This window comes from Camelina sativa, chromosome 9 (genome assembly GCF_030686135.1).
Source record: "Camelina sativa cultivar CO46 ecotype springtype chromosome 9, ASM3068613v1".
NCBI classification, from domain to species: Eukaryota; Viridiplantae; Streptophyta; class Magnoliopsida; order Brassicales; family Brassicaceae; genus Camelina; species Camelina sativa.
In genome coordinates, this window is record NC_141888.1 from 32195255 (window position 1) to 32223253 (window position 27999).

A 27999-nucleotide genomic window follows, 5' to 3' on the forward strand; every position below is an offset into this window, starting at 1 on the left:
TTGCATTGTTTTTTCGTCCATGTTTTCTTAAATTTTTGAAAGAAGGTTTTTACTATATTATAAGGGGTACGTTTTGATATTGATTTGTATGTTTATAGAGAAGGCTGATATGGTTGATGGAACCGCTATTTCGACCATGTTTTCTTAAATTTCTCAATGAAGGATTTTTCTGTATCATCATGGGTTTGTTTTGATATTGTTTTTTCTGTTTATAGAATTTATTTTGTTATTGACCAGCCAGTCAATGATTTGATCAGCGGTTCACTTATCATACATGCCACTTTTTCACTGTTAAGTGTATCTGGAGATCGTAAACACAGATCAGAGAGAGTAGGAGCAGTTCTGCTCGAGTGCTCTGGATTGTAACCAGCAAGAATGGCAAGGTGGATTACTTCACTGAGTTCTGAGTAAATAGTGCAGACTCCGGATGTTTTTTGTCATCAACGACAACTTTATGAACTTGATACCAGTCCCTCAATCCAACCTAGCTAGGGTGAAGGTTCACACACAGAAAAATGAGACACATCTCAACGCAAACCTTAGCTTTCCACAAATGTCCTAGCGTCGGTCAATTCTTTTTTTTCTCTTATTTTTGAATAAGAAAGATAAAAAAAAAGTTTTAAAATATATTTTTGATGAACGAAGATAATCTCAAATAAGTCTCCAAACATATCTAAATCTAATCTATTTCGAATCCAAATACATAATATTGTATATCTTTTTCAAAATTTTAATTAAAATTCATATATATGGCCACCGGCTTATTACAATCCTTATAAATAAAAGATACATAACCTACGTTGAATCTTCCTTACAAATCATATTACGTACTTTCAATCTGATTGTCTAAAGTTACTCAGATGATGTCAATGCCTGGAAGAAACAAGCGTAAAGAAAGATCCTTGCCAGATACGGAACCGGAACCGTCAGGGATTCCTTCTTCTTCAGCTGATGATCATCACATGTCTTCTTCTCCTTCGACGAGACCTTGCTTTCCGCCAGGTGTCAACTATAGACCAAAGGACTTGGAGGTCATCTCGTTACTTGGACGGAAACAAGACTACTTGGGCGGAAACAGAGAATTATTGGACACCCTTTCTATACATGTCGTGAACATCTACGAGTCCAATCCTGATGAACTTTCAGGTTTGTCGTCTCCTTGTAGAACAAATTAATTACTTGTTATTTTTATCAACTTTATCTCTTCTTTCTCTTTGGGCAAACGTTACGTTTACTTATGTATGTTTTTGAAATATGTACGTAGAAAACTTCAAGAAGGCTAATGATACAGAATGGTACTTTATATCGGAAAGGAACAAGTTGGGTAAAGATGGCAAAAGGCAGAAACGTGTCGCCAAAGGCGGATACTGGCACGCAACAGTTGCTTCCAATAAGGTTGACGCTGGGCAAGGCCTCGTTGGTTGCAAAACCGCACTATCATACTTCGTTGGGAAACGACCTAATGGCAAAAAAACTAGTTGGTTGATGCATGAATACTGGATTGATCAGTGTCCTTCTGCTGATGATGAAGTAAAGGTATGTATGCGTTTCTTGATTCCCAAGTTACTAAGTTTTTTTTTATTCTTTAAAAATTGTGAGTTTTCTTTTGGTTGGTGCGTATACGTAGGACTATTCTATGTGCAAGATCTATCGGAGCCCACAAGCAATAAATAAGCAGAAGAAAGCAGAGGAAGAAGAGAATAAGAAGCAGAAGAGGGTTGTGCAGCAGCAGCCTCCTACTGTCGAGTATCATCAACCGCAGCCTCACCATGATATTGCGTTTCAACAACAACATCTGTTTCAGCCAGCCCCGCTGGATTCTTATCAACCGCAGCCTCGTGATTTGGCGTATCAACAACAGCAGCAGCAGTTTTGGCCAGGCCCGCTAGATTCTTACCGGATGCATCAAAGGCAGTTTTGGGCAGCCCCGCCAGATTCACACCAACTGCAGCCTTCTTATGATTATGCGTATCAGCAACTTATAAGAACGCTAGAGGAAGAAAATGTTGGCGTTCAACAACAGCTTGCTCCTCCTCCTCCTCCGCAAGGTCAAGATTCAAGATCCGGGATGGTGATGAGCCAAGAAGACGGGTTCTTTAACCCCATCAATGAATTATTAAACTATGAGGAAGAACATGGTGTCGTAACTGAGAAGCAACAGCAAGAGCAAAGTGCACCGATTCTCCCACCTCCTCCTCCTCCTCAAGGTCACCAACTGCAGCCTTATTATGATTTTGCTTATCAACAACAACAGTTTCTCATGACGACGACGACGCCGCTAGAGGAAGAAAATGTTGGCGCTACTAAACATCAAGAAGAAGAGCTGAGTCTGCCTCCTCCTCCTCCTCCTCCGCAAGGTGATCAAGATTCAAGATCCAACATGGCCATGACTCGCTTGATCAGCAACGACAACAGCACCGAAGAAGACTTGTTTGATATGTCTGACGATGACAGGTTCTTTGACGTTGATGCATTATTCAGTAATGAAGAAGAAGAAGATGGTGTCGATACTCATCAGCAACAACAAGAGCAATGTACACCGATTCTTCCTCATCAACAGCCAGACTACTGTTTACTTCCAGCAGAGCATCAGAAGCCGCAGACGCAGCCTTTTCCTTATAACTTTCCTGAGTTGATCAGCTTTGAGCAGGAACCAGTGATCCCAGAGGATTTTGAAGATTTCTTCGCTGATTTCATTAAGCCACATTCACTGAACGGAGATGAGGATTCCAGCAGTTATGGTCTATTTGAAGGCTTCGACACAGAAGGAATGATAAAAGATTGCACTCACTGATCTCAGCCTACTCATGTGCTTTTTAGTTGCTAATTGCTCTGATTCCTTCTTTATGGGCAAATGTTCTCCAAAACCAGAGACATAATTCTCTTTGCTTTTAATGTCTTGATATAACACACTTAATACACAATATTTTTCAACATCTTCTTATATCAAAACTTACACTTAACACATAATTAAAGATATAGATATAAAACAGGTTCTTTTAAAGATATAGATGGCTTCTTCTTCTCCTGAGATTTTGCTTTCCTCTGAAAGCCTAAATGTTTGAATCAAGATTCCGATCCGTATTGACCAGGTTCTTTTAAGTATGATGTTGCAGAAGATTCATTTATCTTTTTATGACATGTATCATTTTCTCTTTAATATTTTTAGTATATTTTTTCAACTGATTTTATATGACATATATTATATTATTTATATTTTAAGATAAAATATAATTTGATATCATACATTATACATTAAACATTTTGCTTATTCATGACTTTAATTAAAATCTTGTCTTTTCAAAGTTGGATTTAAGAAAATCTAGCCTAACTAAATGTTTGTGCTAAATGCTTCGAAATATATCAATTATTAGAAGTTTTTTATAAAAAACCCTTAAAATGCATTAATAAGAGTTATCGAATACAGAGTTGAAATCAGACATAATACATAGAGGGATGAAATGATGTAATATGAAATATGTGCCCATGAATCTTTGTGACTTAGCTAAATTATCATCAAGTAGGTTTGCTCGACGTGACGTCCATCTGAAAGAAACATTTTCAAATCTTGTAGCCCATCCTCGTATGTCTAGCATCCAATCGTAGATATCAAATCTTGAACTATTACTATTGATTGCGATGATCAAAGTTTGACAGTCACCTTCAAAGATGACGTTTGTGAAGCCGCTATTCCAAGATTGTTGCATAGCATAGATGAAACTCTGAGATTCAGCCTCAAGAGCAGGCGTAACCGCAATACCTGTTGCTTGACCCACTTCTTTAAACTGACCCTGATCATCATGAACCAACCAGGCTGATGTGGATCGTCTTTCTCTATTGATGAAGTTACTGTCATAATTGCATTTAACCTAACTAGAAGGTAGTTTCAGCCAGTTGTTACTCACGGTTATGGAGCTCATGTGGTTATTTGGTAGATGGTGAATGGATCTTTTGCCAAATATTTCTATTGCAAGCCATTCATCAGTTTCTTGTTTTGCTTCTCTTAGATCCCGTTGCCAGCTATGGTTTAGTTTCTGAAAGGTGAGCTTGTTACGATTTGTCCAGATCTTCCATAAGATCCAGAATGGTAGAAGAAAATGTTGGTGTCACTGATCAGAATCAACAACAGTAGCCAAGTCTTGCTCCTCCTCCTCCTCCGCAAGGTGATCAAAATTCAATATCCAAGATGGTCATGACTTGCTTGAGCACCGAAGAAGACTTGTTTGATATGTCTGACGAGGACAGGTTCTTTGACTTGATGTATTATTCAGTAATGAAGAAGAAGAAGATGGTGTCGATACTCAGCAGCAACAACAAGAGCAAAGTACACCGATTCCTCCTCCTCAAGGTCAAGACGATTCAACATCCGGGAATGTGATGACGAACGAGGACTATGATTTTCCGTATCTGTGGAATCCCGCCGAGTTCTTTGACATTGATAAATTTTTGGCAGATACGGAGAGATGCCACTACTTGTGTGGACCTCAAGACAATGTATGAAAAAACAACATATATAGTGGTTTTTCCGGGGTACAAATCCCCAGCGAGATGTAGGGTTGGAGACCCGAACTCGTTAAAGTTTTTGTGTCCTCATTTATTATGCTTCTTTACTTAGTAAAAGTTTATTTTAATCTGATTACAAACGAGATAAATCGATCAAAAGTGAGTAGCTTACTTTATCAGGTTAGTGTTTAGTGAGTACATATAAAAGAAGCTGAGAATTCAATTAACTATTAGGCCAAAAAAAAAAAAAGCCTCGTTAGGACTATTTTGTTTTGAGTTTCTCTCTCTTCTCTCCCTCAATTTTTCAGAGAGAGAAACTCGACATCGGACTTCTTTTCCGATGGTATCCGTCCAACACCAGATCTGGTGTTTGGATCGGTCTTCGCTTCCGTCATCGACCGTTCTCGTTTGACGGTGATGGACGGCTTCACTTCCGACATGAGTTGGCTTCCTTGGCGATTCATGTCCGGCTTTGACTTTGGTGTGCGTTGGCCTCTTTGGCAACGTCATATCCGGCTTTTGACTCCGGTGTGCGGTGGCCTCTTTGGCGGTGTCATATCCGGCTTAGATCCGGCATACGTTGGTCTCGACGGCAGCGGATGTTCGGTTTAGGTTTTTAGCTTTTTTCTTTTTATGTTGTTCTGTTTTTTTGGGTTGGGTAGATCAATCACTTTGTTTGAAGATTGATAGTTTTTGGAAGAAGAAGATTAAGATTTTCACATTTGATGGAGTCTTCGTCTCAGCAATTTGGAACACACCTTTCCTATGAGTGCAGATCGAGCTACCTCCGTTGTTCGCCGGCGTTTTCGGTTGGAATAGACGTTTTCCGGCGATACTTCCCGATGTCGGTGACCGGAGACCTGTCGACTTCAGACTCTTCGACTTTGCACGTGTCCTCTTCAGCGCTTCTTTGGTGCCACGTGTCTAGTGATTCACAGAATTAATCTTCAATGAAGGATTTCTACCTTGGGCTTGGACTTTTTTTGGTTTATGTATTTCGATTTCTGTATTTGGCTTGGGCTTCTATAGTTTGTAATTTTGGCTTGGCCTTTGGCTTTTAATTATAAATAAAGACAATAGTGAAAAAAAAAAGACTATTTTGTTTTAACATAATCACTAGCAAGGAATAGGGGGGTGCCATTAGACCATTTCCTCCTCGTTAATTCAATTCAGAGATGGAAGCGGTAGTAGTCAAGAGCAAGGAAGAACAGAGCACATTGGATCTCTTTCTAATTTATTGGGCCTAAATTATAGAAGCCCAATTAAAAACATTCTGTGAACAAACAAGCCCATAGTTGGCCACATTTTAATAATACTTATGTTGTGTTTGTTTAATAAGCCATCGATCAAATTGTGAAATCTCTCGAACGAACCAAAAAACTCCGATGGCGATTCCACCAAGAAACAAGCGCAAAGCAAGTTCCTCGCCGGAACGAGAAACCCAACCGCCGGAACCACCACACAAACCCGACGTTCCTTCTTCTTCGGCCGCTGATAACTTCTTTCCTCCGCCGACGACGCAACCGTTCGTTTTCCCGCCAGGGTATAAGTTTGTACCAAAGGACGAAGAACTCATCTTCCATTACTTGAAACCCTTCTCGCAAGGCGACAGATACTCATTGCTCAGTGTCCCTATTCACCACGTCAACATCTACGAGTCCAATCCACAGCTACTTTCAGGTTCGTCTCCGGTCTCCTTTAAAATCCTTTCTAATTTTTGGTTTCTGTGTATGAATGGCTCTGTTCTTTTACAATTGAAAACAGAGAAATATGAAAAGGGTAATGAGAAAGAATGGTTCTTTATCTCGGAGAGGACCAAACTCGGTAAAGGCGGAGGCAGAGGCGGAAGACAGAAGAAACGTGGCAGCAATGGAGGATACTGGAGCGCAACAGTAGCTGCTAAGAAGATTAACGCTGGGAACGGCATAGTCGGCTACAAAACCATACTAGACTACTACGTTGGGAAACAACCAAATGGCGTAAAAGGGGATTGGCTAATGCAAGAATACTGGCTTGAGTCTTCTTCTTCTGATGATGATCATAACAACGAGAATAAGGTAAAAAGGGTATGTTTGTTTTACTTACTTGGATTACAAGTTATTGAGATTGTGAGTTTTTGTTTTGGTTGGTGTGTGTAGGTTGATCATGCGTTGTGCAAGATTTATCTGACTCCAAGGGGAGCAAAGAAGAAGAAGAAATCCGAGGAAGAGGAGAATGAGAAGCTTAAAAGAAGAGAAGTCGTATTGAAAGAGGAGGTTGTGCAGCCTCAGCAACCACAGTACTGTGAACTTCCAGCACAAGATCAGAAGCCGCTACCGCAGCAGTTGCCTTTTCCTTGTAACTTGGATGGCTTTTCTGAGTTCATAAGCTTTGAGCAGCAACCAGTGATCGCAGACGATTTTGAAGGTTTCTGGACTGACTTCATTAAGTCATCATATACACTGCTGGATGGAGATGAAGAATCCAACAATATTGGTTTGTTTTTTAATGCTTCGTCACAGAAGGAATGATGGAACATTACACTAAGTGGTGGTCTCATCCTGTTCATACTTTTTTCTTCATTTTGGTTTCACTCAATGTACTAGTTTTTTAGTTGCTAATTGCTCTGTTTCTTTTATCTGCAATGTTCTCTAAAACCAGAGAGATAATGGCTTTGTTGCTTTTATTGCCTTGAGATAAGTGTAACACAATCTTGAGATTCTCTTATTATCTTAGACATCAAAACATACACTTCTCACATATAAAGATGTAGATATAAAACACTGATGTCTTCTTCTTCTCATAAGCATTTGCTTTCCTCTGAATTAACATTTCTATTAGAAAATATATGTGTATAGGTTTTGCTATGGAAAGAGATTACATTTACCAGGTTCTTTCAAGTCTAATGTTGCAGAAGATTCATTTAGCTCATCTGCATCCCTAATCTTGAAATGTCTGCTGCTGCACAAGTTTCACTTCTCTCTCAAAGAGTGTATACTTTCCCTACACATTCGCAGCACCAAAACAACCTCAAACGTAAATTGAACTATAAATAAAGAAACAAGCTTAATACCAATAAGTGAATATCATAAACGGTTAGTGAAGAAGCAAGCATGTGCATAGCACGACTTTGGAAACTACATTTTATTTATACAGTACATCAAGAAATTGAAATCGAATTAGAAATAGGAAACTTTTTCGTATTAGGAACGCACTAACGTATTGCCAATCTAACGAGAGCCAAAAGTTTTTTTATCCGTTCAAGAAAGAAACAAGCTTTTAGAATATTCTAGTTTCAGTTTGCGTCAATGTCAGTTCCACTTTCTTCTTCCTCGTCTCTTTTTTGTTTGCTGAGATCGAATGGATCCAATATTTAGATATTTTCCTCCAGGGTTCCACTTTAGTCCTTCCAACTGTGAGATTGCAACCTATTTTTTGAAGAACAAAGCTTTAGGACTCCCCATGGAAGCTCGTTCGATACCTGAAGAAGAGTGTCATGATCTCTTCTCAAAGCATCCTCGTGATCTACCTGGTGAGAGAGAATAATATATGCATCCCTAAGAATAACGATGCTTTAGTTGGTTTCAGCCGTAGGTTTGGTCTCGTTGAGATGGAAGAAGGATCTGATGATTCTTGTTTATCTTATGATGAAGAAGAAGCTCCAAAATATGATTGGTTCATAGATGAGATTAGCCTCCCACGAACCGTCGCGGATACTGATTTGGTTTTATGCCATGTCTTTGGCGTTTTTATATGAGTTTAGTGGGTTTTTATATGAGTTTAGTTTTGCTTCGTGTCTGTAGGTCGATCATGCTTCGTTGCTTTTAATCTCTTGATATAACACACTTATACACAATTTATCTTCTTCTTCTCCTATAAGCTTTTGCTTTTGCTTCTCCTATAAATATATGTAGCTTTTGCTATGGACAGATATAAGAGATCCGTATAGACCAGGTTCTTTTAAGTCTGATGTTGCAGAAGATTCATTTACTTCATCTGCATCCTCAGTAAACAAATCATTTCGGAAACAAAACACCGATCATAGACTAAAACATGCGAATAACTATCCATTAGCGTAAAGCACACGAACCTAACACCGACAGAGAGTAACCCAAGCTAATGAAAAAAACCTTTTTTTTTTTAGGCTGACTGAGAATATTGTTGTCACCAGTACTCTGTCGTTGCATGAGAAGTGGTGAAGTCGAACTATATCATCCCTTACAATAATTTTCCGACCGAAAGCTTTTGATACACATTTTGTAAAAGAATGGCAATCTCTGCAAAATCTCAGATTCTTTGTGATCCGAAGAGTTGTTCCTGCCGGAGTTCTCATCAATCCATATGCAATAGCCAATTTTTCACTGTGAAATGTATCTGCAGATCCTAAACACCGGCCAGAGAGAGTAGGAGCACTTCTGTTCGAGTCATCTGGCTAAAATGGCACGGTGGATTACTTCCCTGAGTTCTCAGTAAATATGTGCAGACTCCGGATGCATTTTGTCGTCAACGCCAATTTGTGAACTTGATCACCAATCTCTAAACACTCAAGAACTTTAGCTCAGCGCAAACCTTTAGCTCTCCAGTCTCCACAAATGTCCTAGCATCGGTCAATTCCTTTTTTTTCTTTTTTCTTTTTTTGAATATATAAGAAAGATAAAAGTTTTCAAATATATTTTTATGAACGAAGATAATATCAAATAAGTCTTGAAACATATCTAAATCTAATCTATTTCGAATCTAAATACATATTGTATATCTTTTCAAAATTTTGATAAAATTCATATATATATATATGGCCACCGGCTTATTACACAATCCTTATAAATAAAAGATACATAACCTACGTTGAATCTTCTCTTACAAATCATATTACGTACTTTCAATCTGATTATCTAAAGTTACTCAGATGATGTCGATGCCTGGAAGAAACAAGCGTAAAGAAAGATCCTTGCCAGAACCGGAACCGGAACCGTCAGGGATTCCTTCTTCTTCAGCTGATGATCATCATAGTTTGTCTTCTTCCCCTTCGACGAGACCTTGCTTTCCTCCAGGTGTCAACTATAGACCAAAGGACTTGGAGGTCATCTCGTTACTTGGACGGAAACAAGACTACTTCGGCGAAAACAGAGAATTATTGGACACCCTTTCTATACATGTCGTGAACATCTACGAGTCCAATCCTGATGAACTTTCAGGTTTGTCGTCTCCTTGTAGAACAAATTAATTACTTGTTATTTTTATCAACTTTATCTCTTCTTTCTCTTTGGGCAAACGTTTACTTATGTATGTTTTTGATATATGTACGTAGAAAAATTCAAGAAGGCTAATGATACAGAATGGTACTTTATATCGAAGAGGAACAAGATGGGTAAAGATGGCAAAAGGCAGACACGTGACGCCAAAGGCGGATACTGGAAGGCAACTGTTGCTTCCAAGAAGATTGACGCTGGGCAAGGCCTCGTTGGTTACAAAACCGCACTATCATACTTCGTTGGGAAACGACCTCATGGCAAAAAAACTAGTTGGTTGATGCATGAATACTGGATTGATCAGTGTCCTTCTGCTGATGATGACGTAAAGGTATGTATGCGTTTCTTGATTACCAAGTTATTAAGTTTTTTTTTTTTTTTTGATTTTATTGTGAGTTTTCTTTTGGTTGGTGCGTATACGTAGGACTATTCTATGTGCAAGATCTATCGGAGCCCACAAGCAATAAATAAGCAGAAGAAAGCAGAGGAAGAAGAGAATAAGAGGCAGAAGAAGGTTGTGCAGCAGCAGCCTCCTACTGTCGAGTATCATCAACCGCATGCCCTTTTGGATTCTTATCAACCGCAGCCTCATCATGATATTGCGTATCAACAACAACATCTGTTTCAGCCAGCCCCGCTGGATTCTTACCAACAGCAGCAGCAGTTTTGGCCAGGCCCGCTAGATTCTTACCGACCGCATCGATGGCAGTTTATGGCAGCCCGGCCAGATTCACACCAACATTATGATTCTGCGTATCAGCAATTTATAAGAATGCTAGAGGGAGATAATGGTGGCGTTCAACAACAGCAGCCGAGTTTTGCTCCTCCTCCTCCTCCGCAAGGTCACGATTCAAGATCCGGGATGGCGATGAGCCAAGAAGACGGGTTCTTTAACCCCATCAATGAATTATTAAACTATGAGGAAGAACATGGTGTCGTAACTGAGAAGCAACAGCAAGAGCAAAGTGCACCGATTCTCCCTCCTCCTCCTCCTTCTCAAGGTCACCAACTGCAGCCTTATTATGATTTTGCTTATCAACAACAACAACAGTTTCTCATGACGACGACGACGCTAGAGGAAGAAAATGTTGGCGCTACTAAACATCAAGAAGAAGAGCTGAGTCTGCCTCCTCCTCCTCCTCCGCAAGGTGATCAAGATTCAAGATCCAAGATGGCCATGACTCGCTTGAGCAACGACAACAGCACCGAAGAAGACTTATTTGATATGTCTGACGAGGACAGGTTCTTTGACGTTGATGCATTATTCAGTAATGAAGAAGAAGAAGAAGAAGATGGTGTCGATACTCAGCAGCAACAGCAAGAGCAAAGTACACCGATTCCTCCTCCTCAAGGTCAAGACGATTCAACATCCGGGAATGTGATGACGAACGAGGACTATGACTTTCCGTATCTGTGGAATCCTTGGAATTATTGATTGCATACATAGCCACATCGTCGAATGATGCTAGCTACTCGATTCACATGCAGGTTAAGTAGACATTCAATTGTCCACAGAATGCAACTCTAAAACCAAACGCTAAATTTTCCATTTTTTCCTATGAACATGACAATATTTTTTTATGAAAACTGATCAATGAGGTTTTATGCTTAATAAATATGAGTTTTTTTTTCTCCACATGTAAACACAAATATTTATTGTATTCAAAACAATCGATACTATTGATGTATAATGTTAAACTCTAACTAAGGGTTTGAACTTTGGTGAAATATATATAGGAGATTTGTTGTTAAGCCAATCAACTCAAATAAATAAATTTTGTTTTAAGATGCAGATTTTAACGATAGAGACAATCACATCTTTATTCTTATTTTAAAAAATTAAATTTACAGTGGTGGGCAATATTATATATATATATATATATATATATATGGAAAAGTTAAAAACACAAATTATTAAATCACTCCATTAGATAGGGGTTTTGAGATCAACTGTTAATATTTTCTTTCTTTCATTCCTTCCTTTACCACCTCTTCTAGTAAACCGGTATTGATCGACGACACTCCTGAAAACGTATCAGATTTGAAAGAGCATTCGCCGGTGGAGTCATCAATACTTTGCGTTTTTGGTTGTAGAGGATGGAATATTGCCGACAGTTCATTAAATGGAGAAAGCTTCTTACCACGTTCTTGTTCTTGTGTTGACGGAGTAGTATTCATTTATCTCGTTGTAATTAATGATTACAAAGTTTAATTATCGTTGGCTTGTTTACCACATACTTTACCCTACCAGTCTATCCTATATATAATGTCACAATTTATGTAATAATGTAAAATTCTCTTTTGACAAGCTTTAAAAAGTTGACATTTTACATTTTTTTTTTGTGACATGTATTATTTCCTCTTTAATATTTTAAATATAAGTATATATTTTAACTGACTTTATATGACATACATTATATTATTTATATTTATATTTAAGATAAAATATAATTTGATATTATACATTATAAGATGTTCAATTTATTCTTTAATTTATGTAGCATATTGTCCAAAATAATGATTTTCTCTTTTATTTCTTAACTTTAATAGAAATATTTAACATGATATGATTATTACATTATTTTTCAATTTGAATATAAGATGTTTAAATTATTCTTTAATTTATGTAGCCTATTGTCCAAAATAATGATTTTCTCTTTTATTTCTTAACTTTAATAGAAATATTTAACATGATATGATTATTACATTATTTTTCAATTTGAATATAAGATGTTTAAATTATTCTTTAATTTATGTAGCATATTGTCCAAAATAATGATTTTCTCTTTTATTTCTTAACTTTAATAGAAATAATTAACATGATATGATTATTACATTATTTTTCAATCTGAATATAAGATGTTCAATTTATTCTTTAACTTATGTAGCATATTGTCCAAAATAATAATTTTCTCTTTTATTTCTTAACTTTAATAGAAATAATTAACATGATATGATTATTACATTATTTTCAATTTGATTCTAACTAAAACAAACTAAAGTATATTAAAAATTATATATATATATATATATATTTGGCTATAAATATTTTGAGAGAAATAACTATAGTATATGTCTTTTAAAGAAAGAAATCAATATATATATATATATATATAATTATGATTTGTTTTGCTTGAAATTCCTATCATATATTACTAGTCATAGTAACTATTTATATTTGAAAAATAATAAATGTATTTATTTATGAACCTTCTCACATATTTTATTAAATTTCATATTCTATCACATATTTTGTAACTCTCATATTAATTTGATTAGGTTAAAATTCCTATTATATATTTATATTTATATTAACTAAAAATTAATACTCAAAACAACTAATAAATGTATTTTTTGGTGCATCTTCTTACATATTATAGTAAATTTCATATTCTATCACATCTTTTGTAACTCTCATATTAATAATCATATCCATCTTTAAGGTACTAAAGTTCATTTAATTGAAATTATTTACTTCTGTTATATGTTGACATTTTTGTAACTTCCATAATATTATTAGTATTGTAATGAATGACTAATAACCATTTGAAACATAATAAATATTAAAATATATTATTATGAATTTATTGCATTTTGTAACTCTCATATAACTTCTTATAGGTATAAATTGATATAAGGATTAGTGCATTAGCAACCCAATTAAATAATTAATTTATAATAGGCTTCTAACTCTAAATATTCCTATAAAAAGAAAGACACATCTCATTAACTCTCATATCTCAAACCTCACATAAGTTTGTAAATTCTATAACTTTTTCTATAATAATTAAGGTTTTTTCAAACGCATACTTTAAAAAGCTCACAAGTGGCACTCATTCCTCTCCATATTATAAACATAAAAAAATATCCTAAAAAATATCTTAACATTTTAGCAATGTCCTTTTAGTTATTATATATATATATATATATATATATAAATTCATTGATCAATATTTTATACACTTACCATAACATTATAGTTCCTCAAATAATAATTTGCCGATAATTAAAGAATAAATCATTTATATTATAGTTTTGGAAAAATTATAGTTATGGTAGTTTTATTTAAAATAATTTCAAGATTTAAAAATATGAAAATATTATAATATTTATTTGCTGACAAAATATAATATTTGGTTTACAATTTTTGTGCCAGAAGATCAAATCATTTTTCTAAATAATTTCAAGATTTTTAAAAATATAATATTTTATTTTCCTTTAATTTTAATCATAATCAAAAATAAATTCAAGATATAAAACAATATGATATTTTATTTTTTCTTTATTATAATCATAGTCACAATTTATTGTATACTAGATAAGGACCCGTCCGATGTGCGGATTTAAAGTTTTATAAATTAAATTTAACAAAAATATATTAAAATTTGTTGTAAATTATTTATAAATTTTCTTTTTGCAATAATACACTGATTTATATCCATTTACAAAAATCTTATGTATGTTACTATTAAAAGTGATTTTATACACCTAACTATATTGTATGTTACAAATATATTTTTTACTACCACCTAGAAAATGCCTATATGAACACATTGAACAAACTATTATATGTTTCTTTATTTTCACTTTTGCATAGTTTCTTTAATCACTAAAATTGTTGGCTCAAAAATATTTCGAATAAAAAATATATTACATAGTCTACTAATAAATGATGTATCATCATAATAGTGTATGACCAACCATGAAGAGAACTTGGCTCCGCTCTTCTCCCTTATGGCAAGAACCTTGTGTCCAACCTCCTCCCCTCGGCTCTGCCCTCGTCCTGTGTGGAGAGAATATATTCACGTCTTTTATCTATCTCAAAGTGGCTTGCTCCGATAACCAATGAAACTAAAGACTCTTTTCTAACAGAACAAAATCTTTTGATAGTAACTAATGTTAAATTTCTGAATGTATTCGTGGAAGTGTCTTTGACACACCATGATGTAGCCTCTGTCTCCAAGCTCTTATGGATATATCAACAATGATTTATGTTTTTCCAATCTATCTATCTATATTTGTTGTAAGCCTGTGTTTGATAAGCCTATTTTATCCAATCATTGGGTTGATGTGCTTTTACTCTTTATCTTTCTTTGGGATTGAATGAATGGTAACAACTAACAATTATGTTTGCACAAAAAAGGGTCTATGACCAACCAATCAAAGTTGAAAAATTAGAGGAAAATTAATTTGACATAATAAAAAAATAATAGAAAATTTATAAGCACGATAATATATGAATCTCAAATAATTCAAAGATGAAAATACAAATTAAATAAAACAATCTTAAAATACTACAGTAAATTTTAATTTACAGTATTAGAAAAAGAAGGCGCATATATTAATCTTATATTTTTTTGGGTCAACATATTAATCTTACATATTCTAAACTGAAAAAGAAGAAAATATGAGAAATATTTTGTTTAAAAGATAAGGAAAATTTTACTTTTCCATTAATTTTTTTTACCAATAGAACAAAGTTGAAAGCAGTGTTTTTGAATAAATTATTTTGTTATATGAAAAATATGAGACAATCTATGTTTATTAGCCCTGAGACCAAATAACCGGATCCGTCGGATATCCGGATCCAAATCCGGTATCCGATCCGAAAAAGCGGATATCCGCTAAAACGGATCCGGATTCGGATGTTATATTTCTAAATCCGGCCGGATGCGGATCAGATCCAGATAGTAAAAATAATTCGGATTGGATATCTGGATCCGCCACTATAGTATATAAATTCATTATTAATATATAGTATAATATTAAATTATTTATATCTATATATGTGAAGATAATTTGTTGCTTCTGTCGATGTGGGACTTTTCCACTCTCACTTCCTTTGTCATTTATCCCACATCGAGTAGAAACAAAAAAAACACTTCACTTCATGTCTATAAATAGCTCCAAAACCTTTTATTCATACTCAAGTCTTGTTGGGTTTTCGGTTTAAAGCCCATATGACAATAATAACCGAATTTCGGATATCCGACAGATAATCGAGATTTTAACGGTTAACCGTTAACCGGATATCCGGGATAACGGATCCGGATTTGGATAGTAGAATTGCGTATCCGTCGGAGCCGGATTCGGATTCGGATACCATCAAAAAGGCCGGATATCCGGCTCCGGCCCAGACCTAATGTTTATGTAGAAGTGAGTATTTACATTTTTTATAATTAATAATTAACTGTATATATTCCTTAATTCCTTTTCGATTTTTTCTTGTAAAATAAATAACTTAAATTAAAAATAAGTAAATAATGATATAATTTTGAATTTTGTAAATATATATATATATATATATATAATCTCCTTATAATTATTTTTTTAAAAAACTGTTGACTTTTTATAATTTTTTGATAGTTATCTTTTTACATTATTAATATTGTTCTCAAATCTCTCATATTAAATAGTAACTTTTACACATGTCAAAATCTGAGATTGATAACTTTAATTTTTGAGAATTATATTTTTACATTATAAAATATTGTTTAAAACAGAATTTTTTGTTTTTTTGGTAGTCTTAAATTCCTTCTATTAAATATTAACTTTTACACATGTCAAAATCTCAGATTGATAACTTGACATTTGTCAAAATCCTGTTAATGACTAACTTTTAAAACCCAACTTTATATAATAAGATGTATTAATTTTTTATAATGTAATTCCCATAATATTTGCCAAAAAGCAAAAACTTATTGATGTCAAAAAAAAAAAACTAACACTCATCATTTTAATACACTTTAATCTAATAATTGGAATACAATATATGTTTTATTGGACAACATATTTTGTAAGTAAGTATATTACTTATGAAGTATCATTTATCGATATTGTATATAATTATCATAACATTGTAATTTTCAATAATTTTTCACTAAATCAAGAATAAAATATTTGTTTTCTAATTTTAAAACAAAAGACAATTTTATTCTTAAATAATTTCAAGATACTAAAGAATAATGATGTTTTGTTTTACTTTAATAATAATAATTATCACAGTTGACAAAAAAAACATTATCACAATTTATTGCATATTATTCTTTAAAATGTAACTCTCATGATGTTTGGAAAACAAAACTTTCAAGATATTAATACACTTTAATGTATTAATTCCAATTTATGTTTTACAAAAAATAAGAAAAAAGCACAAAAAAAAATTATAGCATATTTATTCTGTAAAATATAACCATAGAAAAAAACTGAAAACCTCTACAATCCTCCTAATGATATATTTGATACCACATTTTTTTCTATAAATAACAAGAAATTTTTTTTGTCAAACATCATATTCTATCTCTCACATAAATTTTTAAATTTTGTAACAATATTAATGTTAATTATTATTGAATGTATTTTAAAATAATTAAACATATTTTATTACGTTTATTTTACCAACGCATCGCGTGAGACTTTTTCTAGTTGGTAATGTATTGATGATCAAGATACTTTTGTTTTAGGAAATATATACATTACACATTATGCTTATTATATTCTTGCCACTAAATTAATAACTTGTCTTCAAATGGATGTATGTAAAACTCTTTACATACTTTACTTTATATGAAGTTGGATGTAAAAAATTTCTAACCTAACTAAAAGTTTACAAAGATATCAATTATTAGAAGTTTTTCTAACCAAATTACTTAGGTTTTATTTAATTTCAAATTTGCCCCCAAAAAAAAAAAAAGATGGAAGGCTAATTTCGTCAATACACTTTGTACGTTACAGTAACATCATAAACCCTTTCTCATTCATCAACCGCCGTCGTTGTTGCCGCTCTTACCGGACGTTGATTTTGTTCCCCTCCGGCGAGTTCATCAGAGATCACCAATCAATCATGGCCACAAGGTTTCTTTTTTCTGTCTCTCGCTCTATCTCTCAGTCCTCTTATAACCTATCAGTTTTGTTAAATTAATCGGTTCTCTCTCTCTGTCTCTCTAGCAGGAGGTTAAGAGGATTCAAGAGATGGATGAAAGCTAACGGAGTTGATTGCAGCGACGCTCTAAACCTCGTCGACGACGAAAACGATGGTGTCTCCGTGAGAGCAACCTGCGATTTGAAAGAAGGAGACGTTGTCGCCAATATCTCGAAACCTGCTTGTCTCACAATCAAAACGAGTGGAGCTCGTGAGATTATCGAATCCGCTGGTTTAGATGGAAGTTTAGGTCTCTCTGTTGCTCTCATGTACGAGAGAAGCTTAGGTGAAGAATCACCTTGGTCTGGTTATCTTCAGATTCTTCCTAGTCAAGAGGATTTGCCTCTAGTTTGGTCTCTTCAAGACTTGGATTCTCTCTTGTCTGGAACTGAGCTTCACAAGGTTTCTTATCTTAATTTTGAAATACCATTGTTGTTTGATTATAGAATCTTGGGGATTGAGTTGTGAAGTCACTACTCATCAGTGTGAATTTTTTGTAGGCAGGTGGTGAAGGAAGATCATGTTCTTATATGTGAGGATTGGGAAGAAAACATTTCGCCACTTACCTCTTCACTGCCTCAGAATGTTGATCCTGATTCCTTTGGGATTAAAGAGTATCTTGCTGCTAAGAGTCTAATTGCTTCACGGTCTTTCCAGATTGATGATTACCATGGATCCGGGATGGTTCCTCTTGCTGATCTGTAAGTTTATTATTCTTTATAGACCTTGTTTATGTATCAATCTAAGAAACTTGTTGGATTTTAGGCCAAGCATAATACCATAGAAATGCTTTCCTGTATCAGTTTATTTTGGCTCTATAAGACTATAAGCTTTAAGCTCGTTGATCATGTGTCATATGTTTGTTTAAGGTTGTATGTTTCAGGATGTAGACTTATAGTTAGCTACTTAGTTATGGTTAGCCTACCATTTAGTCATATTCCAGACTTGTGGTGGTTTTTAATTGCATCCTGAATACAGTCCAATTAGCCTAAATACCAGACCAACATTTGCTTATATATAATTTCCTGTAGTGATTTTCTCTGTGTGGACTTTAAGGGTCTCGCCATCTCGTTAGGTTCAATCACTTCGATTAGATTTAGACCGAGTCTGTTCTAAGTCCTGTCAATGATTGCAGACAATCTATATATTTAGCATTTAATGTGCTTGATTTTTTTCACAGCCTGATTCATGATTGCAGCACCTTGGTTATATAGTTGCAGTTGTGCTTTTCCGTTTTGAGTCTTTTGCATGTGGGAAGAATGATCCTTAGAAGTTGGATTTTGTTGAACTAAATATGATTCTAGACAAAAAAACTTGATGATTTACTCATTGTCCACTCTTCTGAATCTTGCCTGTCTATTCCGTTTGCAGCTTCAATCATAAAACTGGGGCGGAAGACGTTCATTTTACTGCTGAGTCATCTCACAGTGAATCCGATACTGAAGCTGATGAATCTGACAATGGTGATGCTGTAAATGAGGCCACCGATGAAGACGAGCCTTCCAATAAAAGTTCTTCCTCGCCTGAGCAATCTTTGGAGGAAGTTCCGGGTGAAAACACAGACGACGAAGCCAACGAAGAAGAAGAAGAAAAAGAAGAGAACTCTTCAATGTTGCAAGATGATGCATCCGGTTTAAAAATGATTATGGTGAAGGATGTTGCAGCTGGAGCTGAGGTATGCTTTTGTTTTGGGTGTTTATTACTAATATAGTCGAGTCTGTTAGAATCATATCTCATTTGCATTGATGCGATAATCTCTGTGTAGGTATTCAATACATACGGTTTGATGGGTAACGCTGCGTTACTCCACAGGTACGGATTTACAGAACCTGATAATCCCTACGACATAGTAAACATAGATCTAGAATTAGTAACGGAATGGAGCACATCCTCATTCACAAGCCGGTACACTCGAGCTAGACTCGCCCTGTGGAGAAAACTAGGGTACACGGGATGCGAGAGCCAAAACTCTGAATACTTTGAGGTTTCTTCAACCGGAGAACCCCAAACCGAGCTCCTGATCCTACTCTACATACTGCTCTTACCAGACGACGCATACAATAAACTGGATTTAGCTATATCAGCAAAAGCAAGTCTCTCAAAAGAAGGAAAAGGATCTTCATCTCCCTCTTCTCCTTACGAGTTAACAATCGGGAAACACAAGTTCAAGCTTGGAGAAAGTGAAAACGATGTTCTTCTCACAGACGGTCTTTGTGAAGCTCTTCTTACTATTGTGGATAAGCGAGAGAGCTTATACGGAGCATCGACTTCTTTGGAAGATGACATTGCTGGACTCAAAGCTTGTTGTCTTCCTAAAGACAGGAGACTATATCACTCGCTAGTGTTGCGTGTGAGTGAGAGGAAGATTCTGAAGCAGCTCAGGAGCTACGTCCGTACAAAGGCCAATGAGGTTTCCTGCGGAAAACGCCGCAAGAAGATGGTTTCAAAATCCTAGCAACAAGGACCATAAAATTTGCTTCGTTGAAATTTCCTATTTTCATTTTTTTTTTAATTTTTGTCTACTCACATTGAATCTGAGCATATTTGAAGTATTCTTTAAAAAAAAAAAATTCCTAGTTATAGAAAATTTTATAAGATGAAAAAGGCAAATAATGTAACGGGTGGTGTATATCGTGAGTGATATTGAGAAATCTTCAGACGGAAGCAAAGAAAGCGTGACAAAAAGCCGGCGGAGTGTCAGACAGGTAGAAACTGTAAATACGGAGAAAGCTAGAGGGTAGTTTGATAGCTCCAGACACGTGGCACGTGGGATATTATTACAGTCTTTAAGAATAATAACACAGAGACAAAGACAAGTGCTTTATTTTTATGTCTTTGTTTCACCAAGGGACTAGCTAACCTTTTTTTTTTTTTTGTTCTTATAAACTTTTTTGTTTTTTTGTTTTACAGTCAATAACTCTCAATAGAGTGTAACGGAGAGATTCTTCTTCCTGGATAGCTCTCTTTTTTTTTTCTCTTCGTCTTCTTCCTCCGAAATCTAATCTCATTACAGCTTCGTTTAAGTTTTTCTTCGTCTTCCCTTTGGATCTATGTGAATAGGTATGTAACTGATTGAGTTTTTTTTAGCTCTTCTTTAATCAACGAAGTAATCGCGTCTTGCATTCTTTGTTTTCGCTGGATTTTTTATTTATTTATTATCTTGTTGGATTTTTTAGATCCTTTGATCAGATTTGCTTAAAACTTCCCCGTTAAGGTTTGTGCTTTTAGATCATCTCTTTCTCGGATACTTTGGTGATTTTGCTCTGTTTCTTATTTTTGGGATTGGATTTGTTGATTTCGTTTTCGTGAAGCGTGATCTGGTTTTTGATAGATCTTGTGTTTTGGTTGATTTTGTCCGTACGAAAGACGTGTTTGGTTTATCTCTACTGTAGATCGTTTGCATTGTACTTTCTTCATTGTTTTTAGTTAGATTTTTCTCTTCTCTACATTGCGAGATCGTGGTATGGCTCTTATTTAGAGATTTTTTTTTAGCTCAATGTAGTTGATTTATAGAGTTTCTGAGTTCCTGGAGTGCTTGGTCTTTTTTTTTTTTCAATTGGTTTTGAGGATTGTAGTGATTAGTAGTAAGTAGTGAGCTTCGTTAATGTTCTAGCCTGGGTATAAAGGTTCTGTTGTTGAGGGAAACCATTTGTTGTAAATTTGCTGAATTATGTTATGACTTGTGGTTACATTTGGATCTTGTAGTATGGACTAAAGCTCTGAGGTAAGCTTGGAAAGTAAGGATAAGGCCAAAACCTCTTTGGTTTACCAACTTAGCAAAAAAGTTAGCAGGAGTTGGTGAACAGTTCTCCCTACCGGCTTTTGCAGGCTAAATTAACTAGTACCTGACTGACTGGAAAAATTAATCTTTCAAGCTATTCAAGCACAAAGGACTTTGCTTTTACTGGTTTTGTGACTCTGCACAAGGAGATTGTGATAGAAAAAGAGGAGGAGGAAGAGGATGTCAAGTGTTCGAAATACCCATTGGTGTCACAGATGTCAGCGTGCTGTTTGGCTTCGAGCTCGAGATGCTGTCTGTTCATATTGTGGAGGAGGATTTGTTGAGGAAATCGATCTTGGACCGAGTAGTCCCTTTGATATGCTTAGAGCTCAAAGGGATGTTGAGCGTGATCCAACCTTTGATCTCATGGAAGCTTTCTCTGCTTTTATGAGAACCCGCTTAGCTGAAAGAAGCTATGAACGAGAAATCACCGGAAGACTTGGTGGCTCTGCAGCCGGTTCTGAAAGCTTTTCAAACTTAGCTCCTCTATTGATCTTTGGTGGTCAAGCTCCCTTTAGATTGGCTGGTGGAGATAATAATCATTCAGTTGAAGCTTTTGTCAATGGTGCAGCACCTGGAATTGGTATCACACGTGGCACCAACGCTGGAGACTATTTCTTCGGTCCTGGTCTTGAAGAACTGATCGAACAGCTTTCATCTGGCACTCATCATCGAGGTCCACCACCAGCACCAAAATCATCAATTGATGCATTGCCAACGATCAAGATCACACAGAAGCATCTCAAGTCATCAGACTCTCACTGCCCGGTTTGCAAGGACGAGTTTGAACTGAAAGCAGAAGCAAAACAGATGCCGTGTAACCACATCTATCATTCTGACTGCATTGTCCCGTGGCTGGTTCAGCATAACTCATGCCCAGTCTGCCGTAAAGAGTTACCATCAAGAGGATCTTCTTCAAGCACACAGAGTAATCAGAACAGAAGCACCAGTGGAAGAGAAAACAACAGAAGAAGGAATATTTTCTCTAACCTCTGGCCATTCCGCTCGTCTAGCTCAAGCTCGGGTCAAAACCGTAGAGAAACAAACAACACAGCGACTGCAGAAGAAGGGCACTATCATCATCATCACCAGCAGCAACAACAACAACATCAACATCAACATCATCAACAACAGTCCCATATGGGTTACAGTGGATGGCCTTTTGACTATTAAAGGTTAATCTAACTCTTTGACTCCTTTTAAGCCCATTCTGTTTCACTTTGGTCTCTTTGTATTTTGTTTTTGCTTTGTCATATGTCTTTCTCTTACTTTTGTTGTTCATTTGTTTACTGTAGATCTTCTGTTTCTGTGTTTTATGGTTTATCAACTTTGAGTTTTAATTCTGGGATAGTGTGTATCTCACACACATGTTAGCTTGTTATTGAATTTGCATTAAATAATTTTTATTATATAGAGACTTGTGTATGTTTCGGCTGGCGGCCAACCAACCTTCGATCGATCTGTCTTTTTTTTTTTTTGTTATTATTAATATAGTTCATTCTTGATATACGTTTGATTTACTTCAACATTTCGTAAGCAAAAAAAGCTGACATACCAAGAACCTGAGAAGTATGATGTGCTACCAAAGCTTGACCATTCTAGAATCTCTCATCTCATTTATGAATATAGTATTAGATTGTGTCTTTAGTTTAAAGACGAAAGTGATAGTTAGATAACCAAATTGAGTTAGTTCAGTGACGTACCATTAAAATTTCTTGTGCTAAAGATAAAATACTTACGAAACCTATCGTTGGCCATGACGAATATGCGAATCTACGAATAGTCGATTCCGATTTATTTTTATTTTTGATAATCAGTTTTTTAATATATATAAAAAAAAAAGAAGAGCATTAATTAGACACATCACAGTAGAAGGGTAGTATGATAAATATCGTGAAATTAAAAAAAAAACAAGGGAGAGCTCTGAATTAATAAAAATTCATGTCACCGACGAAGAAGAGAGGGGGGAGCTTTAAAAAGACCCACAAGATTTCTGCCGTAGACGGAAAGTGACAAAAGTGTTTGACCTATAAGTTTTTTTTTTTTGTTTTTTTTGTCTCTTCTTCCGTGATACAAGTTTCACAACTAACTTGTCTTCTCAACAAGTTACTCTCTCACAATTCTACATCACCATTAATTGTCTCTCTTAAATACCTTGATAAAGTGTATTTGTTTTCTTGTTAGACATAATAAAGTGTAGTATTTGATTACGTTTTCTTAATTAAAACACTCAAAATAGTTGGGAGTTTTCATTAGTTTGCTTTCATGATAAATGTGATGTTGTGTAGAATCTTTTATTATTATTAGCTACACATTGAATCATTTTCACAAAACCCTTTTCCTAATGACAAAAACATAAAAGATATCGCCTGATGTCATATGTGTGTTGCATGCTTTTTGCATAACAAATTGAACTAGAACTTGGTTTTTAATACTGTACTAGAATATGAGCCGTGCTACGGGTTGAAATCTTTTTCATTCACGGGTCTTAATTTTTATTTAAAATCTTGTTTTAATACAGATTCTAATCTAGCCTATAAATATGATTGTTTTCAAATTTTATTTATGGGTTACACCAAAATCATTTATAATATGTGGAAGAGTAATTAATTTAATTTAATTTGTGAGATTTTTTTTTGTGTATATATAGTTAGTTAAATATTCTTTGAAGATTTTTATTTTTATTTTTTAGAATATCTTTTTTAATAGAATTCTAATCCTAAATCTATGTATAATTAAAGATTACAATCCATAAAACCTATCAAATAATTAATCTTAGTTATAACCTATATAAATATTATATAGTCTACCAATTTGAAGTTTTGTATTTTTGTTTTATAAAAAAAATTAGAAATTCCATCTAATTATCAATAACCAATAGTTATCCCAAAAATGTATCCACCCATCAATCTTAGTTTATAATTTTATTTTATTCTTTTCTTGCCTAAAAGAATAATAGTAATATAGAAATAAAAATTCGAAATTCAAACTGACACGAGCTCACACACCCACTAGTGGCAACTGCTCTGTACATATAATTTACTAAACAAATCTTTTTATATGTAGAAACAAAAGAAAGATAAAAGCAAAGCAGCACAAATACATATATTTATTTACTCTTCCCTTTCTCCCACAAAAGAAAAAAAAGGAAAAAAAGGAGGAGCCTTATTGTCATATTTGCAGAGAAAGCTACTTCACTCCTTTCTCTTCCCTTCGTCTCTCCGTCTCCCCTCATCCCTACATTTTTGTTTCCTTTCCCACTTGAACCGTTTCTGTTGCTTGCTTTTCGAGCATCTTCGAATTTGTTCTTCTGATTTCACCTATTCTGGTTGGGTGGGAGAGGAGATAATAGCCTTTGCCCCCTTTGATGGCTGCGGCAGAATCTGGAACCGATCGGAACAGCTTTACTTTTGGATTTGGATTTGGAGTTTTCCCGTGAATGAATCTGTTTGTTTCTCTGCTGTCTATGTTATGGGGAAGAATACTGACGAAGAGCAGAATCTTCCTGTGAGCGACGGAGCTGCTACGGCTAGGAATAATAACGGAGGAGGAAGAAATAGTTGTTGTTGCTGCTGCGTTCGGATCTCTAGATACTTTAGTCTCAGATGCGTTTTGATTCTTGCTTTCTCCGCTGCTGTCTTTCTCTCCGCCTTGTTTTGGTTACCTCCATTCCTCGGTTTTGCAGATCGAGGTGATCTAGATCTCGATCCAAGGTTTAAAGGTATTACTAATCCTCGATTCTTTTTTTCTATTCATGATTCCGTCGAGGCTCACCCAAATCTGACTTTGATTTGTGGTTCAGATCTAGGGTTTCTGATTCGTTGGTGTCGTTTTAAAAATTTTCTGGAATTCACATGGGGGAAATTGTAGTAGCGGAGAAACTAATTGAATGAGCTGTCACAAAGCTTTAAAATAATAAACCTCTGCTTAATTTTTTTTAATGGATTTGATTTCAATTCTTTTGAGGAAGATGATGTAGGACTTTCAATTTGACTTGGACTTAGAAACTGCTATTTTAAGCCTTTTTCTTTATATATGAATTCTGATGTAAAAAAAAACCAGTGGATTTCAATTTGGATATCTTTTTTTCCTTATTGATTCAAGACTACCTGAAAGGTAACGTTTCTAAATATGTTTCGGAATGTTTGTATATCACTTTGGCTTGCTTTAGCATGAATTTGTATTTCTTCTATACTATGATCTGTTTTCCATTTATGCTTACTAAAGTTCACCAAAATCTTTTTTTTTTTCTCCATTTCTCGTTTTGTTACTATACATAAATATTCTCTCAAAGCTAGTTGGTAGAATCAATTTAGAAACTTGGCCTAGTTGGTGCTTAGTTTTGTGTGTGCAAACACATTGTCTCAAGTGATTTCTGATTTGGTTTCGAAATCTAATCTTGTTGCTGCCACTTGATTGGGCTACCAAGGATTGTTTTTGCTTGAATTATGGCAATTGTTCTCTGCAGTTCTCTTGTTTAATTTTTATTATCATGTTGCAATTTACATGTGTTTATAGTTTCTGATAATTCCCCTGTCTACTGGAGCAACAGTGTTTAGTTACCTTTTATCTTGTGTCATCTTTGTCTCTATGTTTCATGATGGAGCAATAATGTTGCTTTATGGTATTTGTTTCTTTTGCAGATCACCGAATAGTGGCGAGTTTTGATGTTGGAAAACCAGTTTCGTTCATGGAAGACAATTTGTTGCAGCTTGAGAACGATATCACCGATGAAATAAGCTTTCCTATGACCAAAGTAACTACTCACCATCCTTATCTCATTTTGCTTGGATTTCATAATTTCCATGTTGATCATTCTGTAACTTACTGTTTACGTTCTTTGAGCCAGGTTGTGGTATTAGCACTTGAACGCTTGGGCGATCTTAACAGAACAATGGTTATTTTTGCCATTGATCCCGAGAAGGAGCATTCTAAGATACCTGCTGAAATCGAGAGTCTGATCAAGGCAGCTTTTGAAACTCTTGTTCAAAAGCAGTTGTCTTTCCGCTTGACTGAATCTTTGTTTGGGGAACCGTTCTTTTTTGAAGTTCTTAAATTCCCTGGAGGTATCACTGTGATCCCTCCCCAGCCTATATTTCCCCTGCAGAAGGCGCAACTTCTCTTCAACTTCACATTGAACTTTTCGATTTACCAAATTCAAACAAACTTTGAGGAACTCACTAGCCAGCTAAAGAAGGGTATTAATCTGGCTCCTTATGAGGTATGACAGTTCTAATTCACAAGATCAAGATCTGTCTTATTGCTAATGAATTGGAAATCTTAAAATCCATCCTCTCCTTTTAAATTGCAGAACTTGTACATAACCTTGTCAAATTCCAGAGGTTCAACAGTGGCGCCTCCTACAATAGTTCATTCTTCTGTTCTGCTCACATTTGGTTCTTCTTCGAGGTTGAAGCAACTTGCTCAAACAATCACTGGCTCCCATTCCAAAAATCTCGGCCTAAACCACACCGTATTTGGTAAAGTTAAGCAAGTTCGTCTTTCCTCGATCTTACCACACCCACCCGCCACATCATCATCCCCTTCCCCTTCTCCTCAGCCTGAAACCCACGAACACCACCACCATCATCCTCATCCCCATCATCATCATCACCACCATCATGAACTTGCTCCAGAACCTTCACCATCACCTCCGACTAAAGGCCTTGCACCTGCATCAGCACCAACCAAACACAAACATTCACCTTTACCCCCGGCAAAGCCGCCTTGCCCTTATGAGCAGAGGAGACCAAAAGGAAACAATGCTCTGAACCATCATACTGCACCACCAACGTCTGCACCACATCGGTCTCAGCCACACCCACACCCACAGCAACACCCACACCCACCAGCACCAAACCCTACCCCGCCACGTCATCATGTCATCCCAGTATCTAGTCCACTTCCCCACGTTGTATTTACTCATATCCCGCCTCCATCAAAAAGCAGCCCAGAATCAGAACCAACTAGAGAACAAACTCCCTCACCTGCTCCAACTCCATGTAAGTCTCTCTCCGTTCTCAATATCTGCATCCATGGATTTGTTGTTGATTCCATTCAACTAAAAACATCTCAAAATCTGAAACAGCTTCGGCGAGCATTGGTCCAACCTTCAAAAAGGCATCATTGAAGCTCCTTGTAGTAGTAGCCGTTGTTATCATCTGTCTGTAAAATAAAAACAAAAAAAAAAAAGCGCCGGAAGAAGCTGCTTTTAACGATCAAGCTGTAAAAAGTAGCAGCAGTTCAGAAAAGCACAACTCCTCCGGTCACAACATCAATCAAGGTAATTGTATAAAGGAACACAAGGGAAAGAAAAAAAAAATGTATGTATGAAAAATGAAGAGAGGTTTTTTTGTAAAAGAGAGATGTTGAGGTTTGCAACACAAAAGTGTGTCTTGCACCTTACATCTGAGAAGAAAAATAACATAATATATAAAAAAAAACATTTCTGCTTTTAATTTGTATATAAAGTAATCTTGTTTCATGAAGAAGCATATTATATATCCACAAGACTTTTTTTTGCCTTTTCTTGTTCCTGTCCAAAATAGAATCTATATGTTTCTATC

At 35.4% G+C, this 27999-nt stretch overlaps 5 protein-coding genes and 2 pseudogenes across 10 annotated transcripts; 6 read left to right on the forward strand and 1 right to left on the reverse strand.

Annotated features, from left to right (window-relative positions):
* The first annotated feature begins 962 nt into the window (after positions 1-962).
* On the forward strand, positions 963-2794 carry LOC147939059 (uncharacterized). Its single transcript, XM_087465845.1, has 3 exons — positions 963-1146; positions 1265-1536; positions 1628-2794. Exons 1-3 carry the CDS (start codon positions 963-965, stop codon positions 2792-2794), a joined length of 1623 nt encoding a protein of 540 aa, XP_087321971.1.
* Positions 2795-3404: 610 nt separating this feature from the next.
* Positions 3405-3920, reverse strand: LOC147939060 (uncharacterized). The gene is made up of 2 exons (XM_087465846.1): positions 3906-3920; positions 3405-3791 (listed from the first exon to the last, which is right to left on the reverse strand). Exons 1-2 carry the CDS (start codon positions 3918-3920, stop codon positions 3405-3407), a joined length of 402 nt encoding a protein of 133 aa, XP_087321972.1.
* A 766-nt stretch (positions 3921-4686) lies between these two features.
* Positions 4687-7227, forward strand: LOC104715723 (NAC domain-containing protein JA2L-like). Its single transcript, XM_010433107.2, has 3 exons — positions 4687-6183; positions 6268-6560; positions 6642-7227. The coding sequence occupies exons 1-3, from the start codon at positions 5889-5891 to the stop codon at positions 7011-7013; spliced, it is 960 nt and encodes a 319-aa protein (XP_010431409.2). The 5' UTR covers positions 4687-5888; the 3' UTR covers positions 7014-7227.
* Positions 7228-7842: 615 nt separating this feature from the next.
* LOC147939061 (uncharacterized) lies at positions 7843-8239 on the forward strand (annotated as a pseudogene).
* A 9247-nt stretch (positions 8240-17486) lies between these two features.
* LOC104712316 (ribosomal lysine N-methyltransferase 3-like) lies at positions 17487-20186 on the forward strand. Of its 4 annotated transcripts, none has more exons than XM_087467411.1 (5): positions 17487-17585; positions 17682-18054; positions 18153-18353; positions 19024-19327; positions 19418-20186. In XM_087467411.1, exons 3-5 carry the CDS (start codon positions 18334-18336, stop codon positions 20105-20107), a joined length of 1014 nt encoding a protein of 337 aa, XP_087323537.1. In that variant the 5' UTR covers positions 17487-17585; positions 17682-18054; positions 18153-18333; the 3' UTR covers positions 20108-20186. The 4 variants fall into 4 exon arrangements, with proteins under 4 accessions (XP_087323537.1, XP_010427487.2, XP_087323538.1 ...); XM_010429185.3 differs by having other exon boundaries at positions 17493-17585; positions 18157-18353; XM_087467412.1 differs by having other exon boundaries at positions 17494-17585; positions 17679-18054.
* A 268-nt stretch (positions 20187-20454) lies between these two features.
* On the forward strand, positions 20455-22846 carry LOC104712317 (E3 ubiquitin-protein ligase RZF1 pseudogene; annotated as a pseudogene). Of its 2 annotated transcripts, none has more exons than XR_015567055.1 (2): positions 20455-20712; positions 21358-22846. The product of XR_015567055.1 is annotated as an E3 ubiquitin-protein ligase RZF1 pseudogene, transcript variant X1 (transcript). The 2 variants fall into 2 exon arrangements; XR_015567056.1 differs by having other exon boundaries at positions 20471-20712; positions 21481-22846.
* A 1552-nt stretch (positions 22847-24398) lies between these two features.
* On the forward strand, positions 24399-27958 carry LOC104712318 (uncharacterized). Its single transcript, XM_010429189.3, has 5 exons — positions 24399-25154; positions 26077-26189; positions 26283-26654; positions 26745-27435; positions 27522-27958. Exons 1-5 carry the CDS (start codon positions 24905-24907, stop codon positions 27602-27604), a joined length of 1509 nt encoding a protein of 502 aa, XP_010427491.1. The 5' UTR covers positions 24399-24904; the 3' UTR covers positions 27605-27958.
* Positions 27959-27999: the final 41 nt, after the last annotated feature.

Bases quoted from the DNA above. Each gene is read 5' to 3' on its own strand.
- LOC104712318 (XM_010429189.3), top strand. From the start codon at position 24,905: ATGGGGAAGAATACTGACGAAGAGCAGAATCTTCCTGTGAGCGACGGA. The intron at 25,155-26,076 runs GTATTACTAATC...TTTCTTTTGCAG, and splicing joins TCTCGATCCAAGGTTTAAAG to ATCACCGAATAGTGGCGAGT. The intron at 27,436-27,521 runs GTAAGTCTCTCT...AATCTGAAACAG, and splicing joins CTCACCTGCTCCAACTCCAT to CTTCGGCGAGCATTGGTCCA.
- LOC104715723 (XM_010433107.2), top strand. From the start codon at position 5,889: ATGGCGATTCCACCAAGAAACAAGCGCAAAGCAAGTTCCTCGCCGGAA. The intron at 6,184-6,267 runs GTTCGTCTCCGG...AATTGAAAACAG, and splicing joins CAATCCACAGCTACTTTCAG to AGAAATATGAAAAGGGTAAT. The intron at 6,561-6,641 runs GTAAAAAGGGTA...TGGTGTGTGTAG, and splicing joins ATCATAACAACGAGAATAAG to GTTGATCATGCGTTGTGCAA.
- LOC147939059 (XM_087465845.1), top strand. From the start codon at position 963: ATGTCTTCTTCTCCTTCGACGAGACCTTGCTTTCCGCCAGGTGTCAAC. The intron at 1,147-1,264 runs GTTTGTCGTCTC...ATATGTACGTAG, and splicing joins CAATCCTGATGAACTTTCAG to AAAACTTCAAGAAGGCTAAT. The intron at 1,537-1,627 runs GTATGTATGCGT...GCGTATACGTAG, and splicing joins CTGCTGATGATGAAGTAAAG to GACTATTCTATGTGCAAGAT.
- LOC104712316 (XM_010429184.3), top strand. The intron at 18,055-18,156 runs GTTTCTTATCTT...TTTTGTAGGCAG, and splicing joins CTGGAACTGAGCTTCACAAG to GTGGTGAAGGAAGATCATGT. The intron at 18,354-19,023 runs GTAAGTTTATTA...TTCCGTTTGCAG, and splicing joins ATGGTTCCTCTTGCTGATCT to CTTCAATCATAAAACTGGGG.